This window comes from Anthonomus grandis, chromosome 2, assembly GCF_022605725.1.
Source record: "Anthonomus grandis grandis chromosome 2, icAntGran1.3, whole genome shotgun sequence".
Taxonomy (NCBI): domain Eukaryota; kingdom Metazoa; phylum Arthropoda; class Insecta; order Coleoptera; family Curculionidae; genus Anthonomus; species Anthonomus grandis.
In genome coordinates, this window is record NC_065547.1 from 38,515,822 (window position 1) to 38,534,704 (window position 18,883).

The window sequence follows — 18,883 nt, forward strand, 5'->3', positions numbered from 1 at the left end:
GTAACTTACAAAACTTCAAATTATATTTGGATTCTTTACATGCTTATTTATTGTTGTAGGTAGCTGTAATATTTGGAATTTCCAGAGCTTGCAGAATGGACGAGCTAGTTAAAATGACTGTACAAGATATACAAGACCTACTATCTAAACTTTTAGTTACCATACCGGATTCAAAAACCAATACATCAAAATCATTTATAGTAATAGTTATTGTCATACAAATAAAATTATTAGTTTGGAAAATATTCAACAAAACAATGCTATTAGTTCCCAAGTTCTTCCAGTTTTCAATACTTGTACTAATTGTCAAATAACAGTAAATATAACAAATAATAAGTAATAATTTTAAAATATAATGTTAACCTTGTTTGTGCTGAAAGTTTTAAAAATAAAATTGTTTAGGAAAAAGCCTGTTCGCATTTATGTTCTAAAGTTTACTGTATGGAAATAACATTTCCTTACAGTACAGAAATGAATATTTCCTTACTGTTATTTTCGGTTGCCAGGCAACAATCAAGTTGGAGGAAATATTGACTTTTTCTTTCAAATATGTTGTCAAAAATGTTATTATTTCTTATCGATTTTCGGAAAAAATATTTTTTCCAAATTTTGGTCAGAGATGTCCTGGGAACAAAGAAAAGTGTTTGTAGTAACCACAGTAAAGGTATGTGACAGGAAAACGCCTGAAACAGAAAATTCAAGACGGTCCATAACATTGAAATACCATCTTATTTTAAGCAATGCTCACCTTCCAGTTTGTAAGTCAATGTATCTTAATACTTTAAGCTTAGGAAAATGGTCTGCAAGATCTTGGGCTTTATCGGCAAATCATGGGATAGTAAAAGAATGTACGTAAATTACCATCCCATTACTGTAGGAAGGATACAGACAGGCTTTATCTAGAGCAAAATTTTCAGTCTTGGAACGATTTGTATAAAGTTTACCAACAGGAATGTCAGACTGAAAATCGTAAAGCTCTTTGTTTTAAGCTATTAAGGCAGGTTGCTACATCAATGAAGATTGCCATTTTTTCTTCTCGAAAGGATCAGTGCGATCTTTGTTTTATGTTAAAAAATGGAAACGTATCTGATGAAGACTACAATAAGCACATAGATGCGAAAATTAGGGCCAGAGCTGAGAAAGGAAAAGATAAAGCAGATGCACTATTGGAAAGATGTAACGTTATTACAATGGATGTACTTCGTTAAGCTATCGCCTCAGATTGCAGCGAGTACACTATTACAAAACTAAATTGTGTTCTCATAATTTCACTATTTACAATTTGGCTACTACAGAAGTACTTTGCTATTGGTATAATGAAACTCAAGCAGATGGACAGGCCTCAACATACGCATCTTTTTTGCTTGATTTTCTTGAAGAAAAATTTCTTAGTGGTGGTGACAAAAAACCTATTATAATATACTCCGATGGGTGTACTGCTCAGAATAGAAATGCGATTTTGGCCAATGCTTTATTATACCTGAGTGAAAAATATTATGATATCAAAATCACCCAAAAATTCCTTGAAAAGGGTCATACTCAAATAGAGTGTGACTCAGTGCATAGCGCAATAGAAAAGCGACTTAAAAACAAAGAAATATACTTACCTAGTGATTATTTGAGAATTACATGCGAAGCCAGATATTCGACACCATACGTGGCAAAAACGAAAGATTTCGATTTTTTTAGGGATTTTAGTAGACAAGACCTAATGAAATATAGGTCGATAAAACCATCAAAAACCTCGCTTGTGACGGATATTCGAGCATTAGAGTATTATGGAGGTCTTATCAAATTTAAATTCTAATTTAAATTATAACGATTTTAACGATGAATTATTTCATGAGATCTTCAATCGTCCAAATAAAATCAAAAATTTTGAGCTTATTGAATTTTTCGCCCTATATAAACAGAAAAATAAAATAACCAAAACGAAGTATGACCATCTTCAAGCAATAAAAAAAATGTATACCTCAAGATTGTTGGCCATTTTACAATAATCTGTCTTTTGATGCAAAATGATTATCTTGTTGTATCGACAATATTTTAACGAAGTTTCTATTTTCTGTGATTACAGTTTTTATTTAACAATAGAATATTTTTGGTTTTATTTAGAATTGAAGTTTATTTTATTTAATAATATTCTGTGTATTTTGTAAGCATAAAATTTGTTTTAGTTTCTATTATTTACTGGTTTTTCAATTAACAATGTTATGGATTAATGAATTTCGTGTCACTGTTCTTTGTGCATTACCTCGTAAGCAACACTTTTAAAAATGCAGTATCTTGTAACCGACATAAATGTTTCTGTAAATAAAAGTTAATTCAAATTTGTATCCTATTATATTTTCGTATTAATTTTAAATTTAACTTAAAAGCAAAAACGCGGAGAATTTTTTTTTCTGTATTTTAATTGATTTTTCTTCTCTCCTGTAAAATTCTTACTTTAAGGGTTACGAGGTCCCGCCGTCCAGCCCTCGATATGCATTAGCAGTCCAGGTATATTTATTAAGTTCGTGCGACTAAACCAGAAGAAGAAGAAGAAGAAGAAGAAGAAAATGTCAACTAAATCACAACCTCACTTTTTCCTTTTCCAAACTTAGAAATTTTCGTGAGTTTGTTTAGATATTTTAATTGTATGTTGTATATGTATATCTATATTTGTGTTCTGTGTGTCTAAGTTTAAAAAGAAAATTAAGTGGAGAAAACCCATTTCTTGTTGATATGATATAGGACAATATTTAACAATTTTCACTAAAAGATTTTTGGATGAAATTGTTTGGGTGAGTGACCTAGAAGTCTATATCCTAATCAAAAAGTTTACTTACATACTTTTCCCTTGAGATAGTTAAGAGACACTAAAGAAATGAGCTTTGGGGACACCTCAGATGATACCACTAGTGAGCATGAAGCGACCACCACCACTACAACAATTAATAAAGTTATTGAAAGAGCCAGTACAGGAAATAAAACAGGCAGCCATAAATGTCCAGAGCCAGGGTGTCTTGCAACCTTCTCACGACCATATCGCTTAAAAAACCACATCCAATCTCAACACAAGGGGCTTAAACCTTACAAGTGTCATATTGAAGGGTGTGAGAAAAGCTACACCAATGACTCCCATTTGAAGAGACATATTGTAGTGACTCATAATGAAACAAAACAATCAGAGGAACTGATATGCTCTGAGCCCCATTGTGGACAAATATTTGCCAATAAATATAGTTTAAAAAAACATGTGAACCGAAATCATAAAAATTTGTCTTTTAATTGTGATAAGTGCAGTGAGGGCTTTAAGCATAAAAGCCAGTTACATGCTCATAAAGTTACTGTACATAATGAGGATGCACCTTTCAAGTGTGATAAATGCTTGGAAATGTTTGTGCATCAGCATGCTTATAATAAACATGTGGCAAGGCATAGAAGCTTTGAATGTGATTGTGGTGAAATGTTTGAGAAATGGTCAGAGATATGTAAGCATAGGAGAACACATTGCAAACTACCTAAGCAAAGTTATAAATGTGCCATATGTGACAAAACTTTCTTTTTTAAAAAGAATTTGGCTTTGCACTGCAAGTTACACTTAGAAGAGAGTTACAGTGAGATTTTTAAATGCTCATATGTTGACTGCAACAGGTCTTACAAATATAAAAAGAATCTCAACATGCATATCAGAACTTTTCATGAAAAGTTTATAGATCACTTAAAGTGTACATCTCCTGGTTGCGATATGATGTTAAAATCAAAAAGAAACCTTGAAAAACATTTGCAGAACTGCCATGGAGATAAGAGGCATAAGAAGGCAAGAAAACCTAGAAAGGACAAGGGTGCCATGAAAAAAAGCATGATGTCTCAATTAAGTGGAGTAACTGTTAGTTATGAACAAGATAAGGTTAATATAACTAGGAAAGAACCAGATCCCATTCCTGTTATTGTTGATAAAGCAAACAATAGCAGTAAAAGAGAATTCGAAGAGATTTTAAGAAAAGTTTTGCCACAAAATAAGGGTGATTTAGAAAAAGGAAAGGAGGAGGCTCAGATAATCAATTCTGACATTATGGTTTTTGAGCTTAATAAGGATGATGAGCTCCTTAATGCCATTCAGAATAATGGAGGAAACCCAACAGAATTATCTGAAGGTGAGGTGCTGTCTGCTGGGATGTCAGAAAAAAATCAAGAGGTGTGCATGGAAATACCTACAGTAGCTGTAGAAAATAAATAATTTATTTTAGTTCTTATTTTTTTAAACCCATATTTTTTTCAGGCTGGGTACCTGCAGAGAATTATGCAAGTTAAAAGCCACCAAAATGTCAAGCAATTCCTCATCAGCTAAACTTTCTCAATTTTTTTTGATAGATCTATGATTTCACCCAGCTCTTGATGAAATACCTATTTTTAAGTGATTTGCTAAACTAGCAAGAGATATTAGATCTTCTTCATCCCACTCCTGTGCAATCAAATTTGGTGGTAATAGCGATTTCCAAGATCTTCTTAACAAGCTTTGATTGACATTTTGCCCAGCTTCAGCCAGTTCGGTTACGACATCCTTTAAGGTAATTTTTTTCAATTCTGCCGATATATCTCCTGGTGTTTCAACAATTTTTTTTAAAAGCTTTTTCCGATAGTACAGTTTGACTGCTTGAATTACGTGTTGATCCATTGGTTGGATCAAAGGAGTGCAGTTAGGAGGTAAAAACATTACACAAATCTGTTTATCCTCACTGGATAAATTTTCTGAATGTCCAGGTGCATTATCAAGGAGTAGCAGTGCTTTTTCAGGTAAACCCAAGTCATGCATTTTTTGACGTACGGCGGGGACAAAGCACATGTGAAACCATTCTGTGAAAATTTCTCTTGTTACCCATGCTTTTTTTTGACCCATGTAAACTACAGGAATGTAATGGCTTTTAAATGAACGTGGCCTCTTTGATTTAGGTATTGGCCTTTTTCATTTGAACAAGGCATAAATGTTATCCGTTCTTTATTTTGTTTTCTGCCTGGAGCTGAATTTTCCTGGTTATAAACCAATGTTTTTTGAGGCAACATTTTCCAAAACAGCCCACTTTCATCAGCATTATAAAGCTGATGGGCATTTAAGCCTAACTCCTTAATTTTATCATGAAGTTTTAGTTTGAAAGGATCTATTGCAGAGAGGTCACTGGACAGTTTTTCCCCGGATATAGAAAGCTGTCAAATTCCAAATCTCTGCTTAAAATTTTGGAGCCACCCTGAGCTAGCTTTAAACATATTATTACCATGCAGTTGCTGGTAAAAATACTTTGCCTTTTCACAAATAATTTCCCCAGACACTGGTGTACCTGTAATTTAATTTTAAAAAAATCGTAAATTTGAGAAACATTTATGCATTGATATTTTACCTCTAGACCTCTCCTGCAAGAACCAGGCGTAAACCGCCTTCTCTACGTCAGGATTAGCACTTAACTTAAGACTCTTTCGATTTCCAGGGCCACTATCCAAGCTAGCAAAGTAGGCCAAAAGTTTTGTGCGGTTCTTCTTTATATCACAGATCGTAGATTTACCAACACCATACTTAGTAGCTAAATTTGTCCACCATTGTCACCAGCGTCAATACTTTTAATTGTGACCTTATCACTCAACTTTAAACAAATGCGTTTTCTCTTTGACATATTTGCAGTGCATATACCTAATTGTGTTACACTCAGGAACAGAGTCTAGAACATGTACGTAACACGCCGCTTAACGTGTCGTGTACCCATCTGCTGGTCTAATCCAACTAATGAACAAAACGACCAAAGCAAACACCCGAGAAACTGACGAGTCGAGACCTGCAAATTGACGCCACTGTTCGGTTAATCAAGAGGGTTCGGATAATGACCAAAAATTTGTTGATAAACGCGTGTTCGGATAGTCGAGGTTATACTGTATATATAATCCATTCAAACAATAATGAATTTTTACAATTTTATTCAAGTAACATAATTACTAATAACTTTTCAAAATGTTGACTACTTTCAGGTATTAGTGCTTTAAAATTTGAAAACAAGTCTTTAAAATAGTCTTTGCCTTAAATATCTAATCCGACTGAATTATGTAATTTTAGGTCAGTAAGTAAACTTACTATTTTTTTTTGTTGATATATTACTTTGTACTAAAACTTCTATTTTTTTTGAGTGACGATAAAAATCAAAGATAAGCCGAAAACGGGCAATAGACTAGGTGCTCAGGGATTTAAATCTATATGGAGTACTTTTAAAATTATAAGGCACTCATAGAAAACCAAAAAAAAAATGACACTCTCTGTTGATTTTTTTACTGCTGTGGAATTTTTTAATTTCTTAACAATTTTTTTCAAAAGTTGGCTTATCTGATCTAGATTTCAAAATGGTAAGCTACTTGCTCGACTATTGGTTCAATCGGGGTGTATTTTTTTTTAGTAGATTGTTAAACGTACGCCGCTACTCTACGCTAAGTTAATAATTGTACAGTCAAAATAAATAAATGAAATAAAACTTTATTCGTCGCAAGAAATGCTGTACATTTGACTATGTAGGTACAAAAAAAAATACACCACTATTGAACCAATAATCTAGCAAGTATCTAACCATTTTGAAATCTAGATTAGATACGCCAACTTTTGAAATCACTTGCCAAATAGTGAAGCAATTTTCTTTTTCAGGACAGTTAGTTAAAGTTGGGAAATGATGGTCAAAAGACACAATTTTCCACACAAGTTGAGCAAAAATCTGATAATTTCTTAAAAATGCACAGTTGTGATTGAATTTAGTTTTGTAGTTGATCGAAGGGTTATTCAGGGTTACATAAAAAGAAAATGTTAAGAAAACCAAAAGTTTTTAACCACAGTACTAAAAAGATCAACAGGGGGTGTCAATTTTTTTCGGTTTTCTATGAATGCCTCTAATTTTAAAAGTATATAAGTAGATATAACATCAATTATAAATCATTTATATCAATTTATTTCAATTACAATCATTTAGTATCAATTATAACACCGGTATTTAAGAATGGAGATAAAAGCTGCATGAACAACCGGTAATTAATTATATCGGTAATTAATAACTTTGCAACATTATTTGAAAAATGTTTAAAACAAAAAATTATACATTTTCTAGAATCAAAACAATCACTATATAGCAATCAGTATGGTTTTAGAAAAGGAAAAAGTAACGAAGATGCCGTTTTTCAGTTAATTAATAAAATCAACTTAAATTTTCAGTAAAAGAGAAAAAGCTTAGCAATTTTTATGGATTTGTCGAAAGCTTTTGACACTGTGTCACACCAAATTTTATTTAGTCAATTAGAAGAAGTAGGGTTTCGAGATGGTCCATTAACTTTATTTAAAAATTATTTGTCAGATAGAAAACAATATGTTAAAATAAATAATAAACTCAGTTTACCTAAATTAGTCGAAACGGGCGTTCCACAGGGTACTGTGCTAGGCCCGATTCTGTTTTTGATATACATAAATAATATTGGACGAATTGCTGACTACTTTGATGTTATATCTGACGCAGATGACACTGTATTACTTTTTTATGGTGAAAAGTGGAAAGATGTATATAATCGAGCAGAGTTGGGCCTAGAACAGATACACCTGTGGTTAAATCAGAATTTACTCTCTTTAAATATGAATAAAACCTTTTTTATAACTTTTACAGCTGATTGTTATGATCAGCCTGTTAAAGACCAAATCTTCATTCATAATAATGCCTGTAAAAACGAATATCAAAACTGTTCTTGCACAAGTATTAAAAAAGTTACTAAAATAAAATATCTTGGTGTAATACTAGATCAATACTTAAAATGGAATGAACACATTATATACCTTGACAAAAAAATTAGAAATATTTTCTACAAATTTTATCAATTAGGAGATATTTTGGACCAAAAGTTACTTATTATTCTGTATACTTCACTGGTCGAGTCAATATTACGATATTGTATAATTGTATGGGGCAGTGCTTATAATACTACTATTAAAAGGCTATATGTATGTCAAAACATTGTATTAAAAATACTATAAAAAAAGTCTTTTAGAAGTCCTACAGATGATTTATATAAAACTTATAATGTTTTGAATATGCGAAACTTGTACATACACTGTGGCTTAAACTTTACAACAAAAATAAATACTCCTGTTTCTGAAAGTACTTATATAACTAGATCAAGATTACAAAAGCGAATTCCAGTACCTTTTATGAATAACACTTTATGCAAAAGATTTGTAACATACTGTGGACCAACATTATACAATCGACTTCCTATTGCTATAAAAAATTCTGTCAATAACAAGAAAAAGTTTCAATAAGGCAACAAGAATCTTCTTATTAGAAAATCCAAATTATTTTGACAACTTATTTTAGATACAGCTACCTCCAGCCCTGACTCTCCGTTCAATCGTCGTCGTCCTCGTCTACTAGTCATAAATTTATTTAAATATTTTTCTTATTAATAAGTGGTTTATGTCACCTTGTATATGTGTATGTATATATTGTAGACTTTTAAGAATAGTTGTATAACAAACTAGTTTTTTTCCCAACTTTTTTGAGGACAGTACTGCATACAAGTTGTTAAATCAACTTAGGCATGACCCCTCTATTGTAAAACAGTATGTGTATATAATGTTTGAATAAATTGAGTTTGAGATAATAAGTCTATTGCTCGTCTATTGCCCGGCTCGGTCTATTTTCGGCTTATCGTTGATTTTTGGGACACCCTATATAATCTTTTCATTTTTTTTTATTAAAAAGCATATTTTAAATACTCAATAATATACGCGATAAAATGTTAGAAAATAATTCTTGCCTACCAAACATTTGGGTTTTAGAGTAGGATGCAGTTGTGGATCTGCTATGGCTAAGGGAACTGATAATATTTTTACTATATTTTCCTGTAGGGGTAGGGTCACTGCCTTGGTGTGAACGTCTACTAAGGTATTTGACTTTGTTGACCATCTCCTTTCGATGTCTGCGTTATATTAGTTATACTGGTAGAACTGTATACTTGTTAAAATCATTTTTGCGGTCTCAATTTCAGGAAGTGAGGATGCTGAAATCTATAAAAAAACTTAACTGAAATATGGAGTAGCACAAGGTAGTATTTTGGGCTCTCCCAAACAGTTGAGGAAACAAGAAAGTTACGAACGCCATATATTGACAAAAATTGAAAAGTCGAATAATAATGACCTCAGATCTTCCTTGCCTGCTCTGATGAACCGCTACTGTTCTTTTTTGCACAATTATTAAGATGTTGCCGTAAAATAATTTATCTATTAATTACTTTCTTTTCAGAAATGGATAAAAATACAGATATTGTATTTTTTTTACACTCCAAAACATGTTTTTTTGACTTTTACTATCCAAAAGAGTAACTTCCAGCCACATCCAGAGTGATAACACAACAATGCTTGCGAAAATTAAAACGAAACTTTTGAACTTTAATTCATGTTACTGATGACTAAAATCTATCTCGCGTATATTGGACCTGCCATAGGTATAATCATTAACCCATTAAATTACCTTAGCATGGGTAGTATGATGATTAAGTCTACATTTTAATTAAACTTCTCGGGAAACAAATAAAACATCGAAATTTCCATACATTGATACATTTAATTGTACTTAATCATAATCATATAATATATTTTAAATCTTTTTACAAACATGGTCCTCATTCTACTATCACAGATTAAAACAAATAAATGTAAAGAGTAGCTGCGCCCGGGCTCGTCTCGCCTTTGTAAAGAAAATATTAGTTTTTAATAATTTCTTATACGTAGAACTTTATAGAGGCGAACCCACGCGCCCGCCTAAATTAAATGTAAAATCGACCTAAGGTATGATGCAATGCGCTTCAATCTTTTTTTTTTCAAGCGATTTATAAAATACATCTTTTTATACAGAAATTGAACTTATATGTATGTACATTTTAAATTCAACGTGATGTAGGGTATCCCAAAGCCAAACTGTTCGAACGTATTTTTTTTGGAATATAACATATGGCATAAAGTTGTGATTAAAATCAATAAAAAAATACTTTTACCACACTTTCAACTTTGTTATGTAATACTTAACTTTGAGATACCCTGTATAATAACAAAATTTGAACCACACTGCATGTTAACAATTCCTTTGCTTTTTCTACAATCTTGGAAATTATTCTTACAATTCCATTTTTATAATCTTAGTATTAGACATATTTTTTTGTTAATAAAGTTTAAGAGATCTGATAAATATTTTTAAAACAATATTTTGCTCTTTGATATGGATGCTTTGCATATATGGTTTTAAAAACATTTTAAACAACAATAAAAATGTTTTGGCAACTACAATTGATTATACACATTATTTATATACAAAGGGTTTGTCTACAGTATAAAATAATACATAAGTTACCAAAATAATACCACTTTTGTGCAAAAACATTTTGATTTTTTGTTGGTTTTGAGATGAAAAGAGAAAGACATAAACTCTGTAACAATTGTGCTTAAAACACGTTAATTAACTATTCACTCTGCAATAATAAATTCTCACATTTTTAACAACATTTAAACCTTTTAACGAACATTTAGATACGAAAATATTACAACTGCTTGCTCGGATTCATTTAGAATATTTATGGATTTTTTTTAGAATTTATTTCATTCCATTCTGACTGCCAGGACGTCAATTTAAATTGCTGTGGATTAATTTACCTATTAATCCAGTAAATTTAGGAAATTCTTATAAGGGTAATCTAAAAATATTAAATGTGCTTAACCATCGTGTAAATTTTTTTTTAATGTTGAGAGATCTGAAACATTTCAATTTTTATCGCAGATCCATGAACTGTCTCAGTGGTTTTTGGCATTGAAAATCAATTTTTCAAACTAAAACATTTATACCGAGTAATATATTCGGATGCAAATCTGCTGTAGAATGCTTATGGCTCTTGAATCAACCATTTTTAAGGAAACAGAGAAACACTAAACACATACCTACACTATCGTCCATATCTAGAGCAACAAAATTAAAAATCATATTTTGTAAAAGTTTAAAAGAAGGCAGTAAAAAATTTTACTATAAAACATTTATATTTCCTCTTGGTTATACATTACTTAGCATAAATACCCACACTTTGTATAAACAACATTCGTATCTTACAAATTTTTTGCTGTAAGGTTCATAAGTAGAGCAACTATTTTTTAAGTCCATTTTAAAGTTAGATTCCGATCAGTCCAGTTCAGCTATAATTCTCATCAAATACAAATGCCAAGAGATATTCATTTATCCATACAAATAAAACAAAAAATCTTAGAAAAGTTTAGGCAACTATAAAAAGGTAAAATTGCAAAAGATTTAAATTAAAAAAAAAATCAATAATATCAAGGGCTGTTTGCAATTTTTACAAAAGAAATTACTTAAGAAGCAGTCCCCAAGAGTGCCGTTGACACAAAAATTAAAATGCTTTTTGCTAATGGCCTCTTTATGAGTGCATCCTGTATAAAAGAAGAAATTTCTGAAGTGCCTGTGTCTGTAAGTATCATAAAATTAAGACTAAGAGAAGCTTGTTTATGTGGGAGGAAGTCCGCTAAAAAGCTCTTTATGTGTACAACAAATAAAGAGGCTAGACTTCGCTTTGCTACAGAATAATATGTTAATTGGTCTTTTCAAAATCAGAAAACGGTACTATTTTCCGTGAATGAAAGTCGTTTTAAACTTTTAAATCTGGTGGAATTTATTGGATGAGGCGACCGATTAACAAACGTTTCAACCCCAAATCGACATCCCTAAAAGTTTGGGGATGTTTTTCGGGGTTTGGCATGGCCCCACTAGGGAGAATAGAGGAGATAATGGACCGTTTTGCATATTGTAGCATTCTAGAAGACCACATGCTTCCATTTGCCAAGGATAACATGAGTTTAAGATGGATAATTCAGCATTATAATGACCCGAAACACACCTCCAAATTAATAGAAGATTGGTTTGTTACAAATAATATACACGTAATGCTTTGGCCAGCACAGACTCCCGATCTTAACCCGATAGAGAATATTGACAGGGCCATTCATAAGAAAAAAACCATCAAATGTGACCGAACTGTATGAAGAAGTTCAAAACCAGTGGAACTCTGTATCTCAAGATTATATTGATAAACTTTTACATTCTATGAAAAAACGATGTGTAGAAGTTTTTAAGAATAAAGGCTATGCAACCAGATATTAAATAAAATTATCAAATTATGAATAGTTTAGTTTTTTTTAGTTAGTTGCTCTCTATTTGACACTACAAATTTGTAATGCATAAAAATTTTTGATTTTTATTAAAGAAATAAATTATATGTTTACTTTATGTATTATTACCAGATAATAAAACCACAAATAAAAATCCGGTATGTGACTTTCACTGTTCTATAAAAATTAAAATAACAAAAGTTGCTCTACATATGAGTGATATAAGGAAATGTTACTTACTCTTGTTGGCAATCAAAATTGCCAATCATAACATTGCTCTATATTCAACTAAATTTGTTTCAAGACTAGTGTAGAATTAACCATTTCCAAGTACGAGGGTGGTGCCAGAAGTACCCGGCCTGACCTAGAGATGTCGATAGTAGTTTGAAAAATATCAGTGTATTAGAAAGTATACAATCTATAAAGCATATGTTTCAAGTTTGAAGACGCCACGTTGTTTAGTATTTGTTTGGCAGCCATTAATAGTGAACGTTTTCAGTGAATTTGCGAAAATGGACAAAATTGGTTTGATACAATACTTTTATTTGAAAGGCCTCAGCCCAACCAATATAAAAGCTGAAGTGGATTCTACTCTGGGTGAGTCTGCTCCTTCGTTAACAACAGTAAAATATTGGGTAGCAGAATTTAAACGAGGCCGTATGAGCTGCCAAGACGAGCATCGCAGTGGTCGACCAAATGAGCTGACGACTCCAGAAATTTAAAAAAAAATTCACAAAGTGGTACTGGATGATCGTCGACTGAAAGTGCGCGAGCTAGCGGACATAGTAGGCATTTCAAAAAGTGCGGTACATCGCATATTAACTGAAAATGGTGACATGAGAAAGCTGTGTGCAAGATGGGTGCCGCGTTTGCTCTCACTCGAGCAAAAACAGTGTCGTGAAGATGTTTCAATTGAGTGTTTAGCGAAATTTAATAGCAACAAAGCAGAATTTTTGCGTCGTTTCATAACCATGGATGAAACATGGGTCCATCACTTCACACCTGAGACAAAAGAACAATTAAAACAACGGACCCAAAAGGGAGAACCGGCTCCAAAGAAGGCGAAAACCGTTTCTTCTGCAGGCAAGGTCATGGCGTCGGTTTTTTGGGATGCGTGAAGGATAATTTTCATTGACTATCTTGAAAAAGGTAAAACTATCAACGGCGCGTATTATGCGAACTTATTGCAACGTTTGAGCGAAGAAATCAAGCAAAACGGCCGCATTTGGTTAAGAGGAAAGTGTTGTTTCATCAAGACAATGCACCAGCTCACAAATCCGTTATTTTCGCCTTAATGCACTTCATATGGTTTGAAGCAAAAGCCCTTGAATTATGTAATAAAAAATCTATTGTTTTTTAATCTAGTGCACTCTCTTGAGAAATATTTGCAACCAGATATTAAATAAAATTACCAAATTCTGAATAATTCAGTTTTTTTTTAGTTAGTTGCTCTCTATTTGACACTACAAATTTGTAATTTTTAGCATAAAAATTTTACATTTTTATTAAATAAATAAATTATATGTTTACTGTATGTATTATTATCCCAAATCAAAATCCGGGATATGACTCTCACTGTTCTATAAAAATTAAAATAACAAAAGTTGTTCGACATATGAGTGATAGTGTATATAAGGAAATGTTACTTAAGGGAGAGTTGGGTAATGGTGCGCGGTGGGTAATCGTGCGCACCATGATATTTTGTATTTCGCGGGATATCCGAAACGCTAAACCAGTGCTGCTCTCTGCAACGGAGTGCCTATGCCTAAAATGTGTGCGCGACCGTTGGCGCCATTAGTGTGTTTACGATCGCCAAGAGGTTAACCGATTGAATTTTTCTTTGTTTTTATAAGTTTTTGGGGTCAGAAAATAAAACGGTAAGTCCATAATTTTTGTCCAATCGTTTTACATTACTTATATTAGTAAAATCTAGAGTATTGTGAATATTTAGGCACCTTTAAATCATACATTGTTTATATGTTTTTGGCCACATCATGTTTTTATAAAAGACAATAACAAAGGGGTAATTGTGCGCAGAAGTGCACGATTTACGTGAAAGGGAATTAAATGCTAAGAAGTAATAGTACTATTTAATGTTTTCAGATGCCTAGAAATTACACACGAAAGACTGATATCCTTTCTTATACGACGGAAACCCTGCAAAAAGCCCTAGATGCTAAAAGGACCGACGGAAGAAAAATTAGGGAAGTAGGAAGATTCTTTAAAATACCAGAATCTACCCTTAGAAAAATGTTGTTGGAAGATGATCTAAAAACTACCTCGATTGGGCCGCAAAACTGTATTCCCTATAGAAATAGAGTGTGAATTAAAAGATTATGTTCTGCTGCTTTCAAAATTGTTTTTTGGGTTGACACCTGATGGTCTAAGAAGGCTTGCATTTAGATATGCAGAACAAAATAATATTATTCACAACTTTAATCGAGAAAAGGGACTAGCTGGCAAAGCATGGCTTTATGGATTTCTAAAAAGATTTCCCGAGATAAAACTGCGACAGCCTGAGGGCACGAGTTTAAATCGGATTTCATATTTTAATAAAGAATCTGTAGAACTATTTTATTCTAATCTTAAGATTCTTATGCAAAAGTTTAAATTTCAACCAAGCAGAATATTTAACATGGACCAAACAGGCATTACAACGGTTCAAGCTAAATGTCCGAAAGTTTATGGTGGCAGAGGAGTAAAAAAGTGGGCTGTGCTATATTTGCTGAAAGGAGAGTTTTTTGTATGAGCGCTGCAGGGAATTACATCCCGCCCATGCTCATATATCCCCGAGTGCCAACAACTCGCAAAAAAATGGACCCTTAGGTGCCTTGTACAAATGTTCAAAGAACGGTTGGATTAACTCTGAGCTAATTGTTGAGTGGTTGTCTCATTTTGCAAAACATGCATAGCCTACTGCATCTGATCCTGTCCTATTGGTTTTAGACAACCATTCAAGCCATATTTCGATTTCGGCTTTGTAAAGGAAATAACATTAATATGGTTTCTCTTCCTCCCCACACCTCAGATCGCCTTCAGCCATTGGATCTAACTTTTTTTAGTTCTCTTAAAAATGCTTTCTATAGAGAATACGATCTTCATTTATCTACTTCTGGACATCAAAAAATAACAGAATATGACGTATCTGACTTATTAAACACAGCTTTCATGAAAGTCGCCACCATGGAGAAAGCTGTCTCAGGGTTCCGCACTTCAGGAATTTATCCCCTAATCCAGGCAGATTAGGTGAGGATGATTTTACCCCTTCTAGGCAAAACATAAAGTGCACTGTTGTTAGCAGCGACGAAAATCACCCACCCTTATCCAGACCAGAAGCTAATGTTTCATTGCCAAATAGTTCTGAACCAGAAGAAAAGGATTCTTTGCCAGAGGCTAGACAAACATCTTTAATTGACTATAACAATCCTCAGCCAGGTACATCGAAAGAGAACTCTTTCCTTTCTATGGCTCCTATACCAACAAAAAAAGTTATTAAAGGAGTTAAAAAAAATGCTAAAAAAAAGCAATATTCAAAAATCCTTACAAGCACTCCGATTAGGGAAGAACTAGAAATCGCTGACGAAAAGAAGAGAGTAAGAGAAGAAAACTTAAAGAAAATGTTTTGAAGAAGAAACACAAGATACAAAAACACTTAAAGGAAAACAAAAAAGAAAGAGAGAGAAAAAGAGAAGCCACACCTGAGACATCCGATGATTCATTGGAAAATGAATGGTCTGAGATATGCGACGACTCATCATCGTTAGACGATATTGATGAATTTAATTTCATGCCGCCTTCTCCAAAAACTCCCTCAAAACCCAACGAGATATGTTGTATTTGTGGAGAAGTTGGCAAAAATCGAGATCTATGGTACCGCTGTGTTATGTGTGCTTCTTGGAACCACGCAGCCTGCACGTCTGCTGATACTCCAGAAAATTACATCTGCGACTACTGTTTAAATTAAGGCTTTATACTGCTGTTTAAATATTACTACTAAAAAATTAACTACTTTAAATGTTAATATTTAAAAATAAATAATTTTTTAAAACAGATATTTTCTGCGCACGATTGCCTAACCCTTGCGCATCATTGCCCGTCGGGACGGGTAATTATGCGCAAATGGTTTTTTTTATTTTTGTTTAATTTTATACTTGCGTAGTAGATTTTTTTTAAATAACATTTTCATATATATACATTAATAAGTAATACATCTCATACCATTTTTAAAACTAATTTATATGTTATAGGCTCGCCACAAATACAATTTTTGATTAACTGCGCACCATTCCCCAACTCTCCCTTACTCTTGTTGGCAATCAAAATTGCCAATCATAACATTACCCTATATTCAGCAAAATTTCTTTCAAAACTAGTGTAGAATTTTGAAGAAGTTATTAACCATTTCCAAGTACATACAATAACATTCAGGAAAATAAACTTGGACGGAAATGGTTCTTAAACCATCTGGCTGATATTAAAAATAAATTGCACAATTTTTAGAAAGATATACAGCAATTAAAACATTTTTAACTCTGAGTAACATATTGGTTTATAAAATAACCATTTTCGCCTTAATGTACTTCACACCTCACATGGTTTAAAGCAAAAGCCCTTGAATTATGTAGTAACAAATCTATTTTTTTTTAATCTAGTGCACTCAAAAAAAACACACGTCAATAAAAAAGATGTTCGTAATTGTCGTTTGTATTGCCCCAACCTTGAGCTGCATGTTGAAGTTATAATTTTTGCAAATAGTATTTACCTCCAAATGCTTGTAATTCACTGCCAGTATATGTATGTATATAAGAGGTTATATTTATTTGGATAGGGACGATCCAAATATAAATACAAAAGAACTTTAAGGGTTCTTAAGAATATTCGCGAATGACGGTTAAGCTCGTTTTATATTACGAATTACCAGAAAATAAGTACACTTCCTAAATGCACTGAATTATGATTAGTCATTCTAATTTGGCATACATAATATACATAGTAACGTGATGTGCGCATGTACTTAAACGTATTACTACCTAAACAGTATACTTAAAAAAACAGCATTATTTAGTTTAGAATTTACGGTGTTTTGTACTGGATCCTAAAACGAAAGTGGTTTTTCTCGGCAAGATTCTAATTTGGCACAAACGAGACATTTTCAATGTGACCGAACAGAACGAATCTCACCTGGAAAACGCCTTAATATTCCTGATTAGAAGCGTATTGTTTCCTAGGATAAGCGTATTATAAATGTTCTTTTCTGGATTTACACCTAAGGTGTAAGCATTTCCCACTTCAGATACTGTTTTTGGAACCGTTTGTGCTATAAATAACGGGTCGGTTATATCAACTAGAGGTATTTGAGAAAATATAATTATTATTTGTGTATTTACAATATAGTGCTTTGTCATTTTTAAGAGCTCGCTCAAGTGGGTTGTATGTCCCTCAGTAAAGAACAAAAATAAATTCCCAAATTCTAGATCAATTTTATTTAAGACGCGAATTTTATATCAGGATCAAGAATTCTGCGATTTTTGTGACGATACATTATTAAGAAGACATTTTAAACGCCTTTTGAGCGGGTCCTGCGGCTCATAGATCAACTTACGTCAACAATCTTAGTTGATGAAAGTTTATTATAATAGAGTTTTATATTTAATCTTACAGTTTATATACTGAGATTGGATCTCAGTATGTGACTGTAAAACTTTTTTTGCATATTCTATACTCAAGGAAGGGTTATACCTAAGATGGTTTCGGACCCTCTGTTTTACCAAATAATAACTTGACGTATCATGATTATTTAATGTAAAGGGTGATTTTTGTATAATAATACTCCCTAATGCTCGTGGTACATCGTGGCCCACATAAGATAATCTTTTCACAGGATCGACAGCGAGTTTGCAAAAATTTTAAGTGCAAAGCTGTTTATCTTCAAAGGATATTTTATTTAATTAAATTTTGATATATGCAGGGTTTCCCTATATCTGGACCTGAGTATTGAATTTGCCAATCTCTATTTTCGCTGTTTTGGACATGTAAGTATCAAACGCAGTACAAAAGTACAAAAGTACTATAATATGCAATGCTAAACTACGAGAGTAAGTGGCTGTGATTTTAATATAGTAATAATAGTAATTTCACATAATGAAGATTATTCTACCATAAGCCACATTTTATTTTTGATTTTGATGCGAGAAGGGAAATGAATAAAAAGAATCTAATCGCAGGGAAAGTAAAATAAAAGGAGGACGGAATATCAATCTGCTAAAGGTTATGTCAAAAGAGCTATTAAATATCTTGTAAATGTAAAAGAAAATGCTATAATTCAATTGATTAAGAAGAAAGACATCTCCTGTTTAAAGCATTCTATGAGATGAGTAGGGGAGAATGTTCCACAATCAGACAAAGCATGTAATTTTGAAATTCCCGCCGCAAGTTTGACGCTTTTCGTTCGGATAGTGCGGTTATACACGCCGATGTGGTAAACAAAGTTTGAACGCTGTTCTCCTGGTTTTGTGCACTTTTTAATAAAAAATCGTTTTTCAAGGTAAGTTTTTTCTATCGTTGATATGATATTATATGCTCTAATTTTTCTTCTGAAACTAGTATTACAAAAACAACCTTTACGTCAGATTTTGGGCTATTTTGTCGACATTTTATAAGCAAGTTTACTTT

The 18,883-nt window shown here is 32.5% G+C and overlaps 2 protein-coding genes across 2 annotated transcripts in view; one reads left to right on the forward strand and one right to left on the reverse strand.

Moving 5' to 3' along the window:
* Positions 1 to 2,572: 2,572 nt before the first annotated feature.
* LOC126746412 (transcription factor IIIA-like) lies at positions 2,573 to 4,231 on the forward strand. The gene is made up of 2 exons (XM_050454672.1): positions 2,573 to 2,783; positions 2,849 to 4,231. The coding sequence occupies exon 2, from the start codon at positions 2,867 to 2,869 to the stop codon at positions 4,220 to 4,222; it is 1,356 nt and encodes a 451-aa protein (XP_050310629.1). The 5' UTR covers positions 2,573 to 2,783; positions 2,849 to 2,866; the 3' UTR covers positions 4,223 to 4,231.
* Positions 4,232 to 9,591: 5,360 nt separating this feature from the next.
* LOC126746305 (protein son of sevenless) overlaps positions 9,592 to 18,883 on the reverse strand; it is a 79,929-nt gene continuing 70,637 nt past the window's right edge. The window contains exon 26 of the mRNA XM_050454493.1: positions 9,592 to 17,528. The gene's annotated coding sequence lies outside the window, so the exon portion shown is untranslated. The remainder of the gene's footprint in view (positions 17,529 to 18,883) is intronic.

Bases quoted from the DNA above. Each gene is read 5' to 3' on its own strand.
- LOC126746412 (XM_050454672.1), top strand. From the start codon at position 2,867: ATGAGCTTTGGGGACACCTCAGATGATACCACTAGTGAGCATGAAGCG.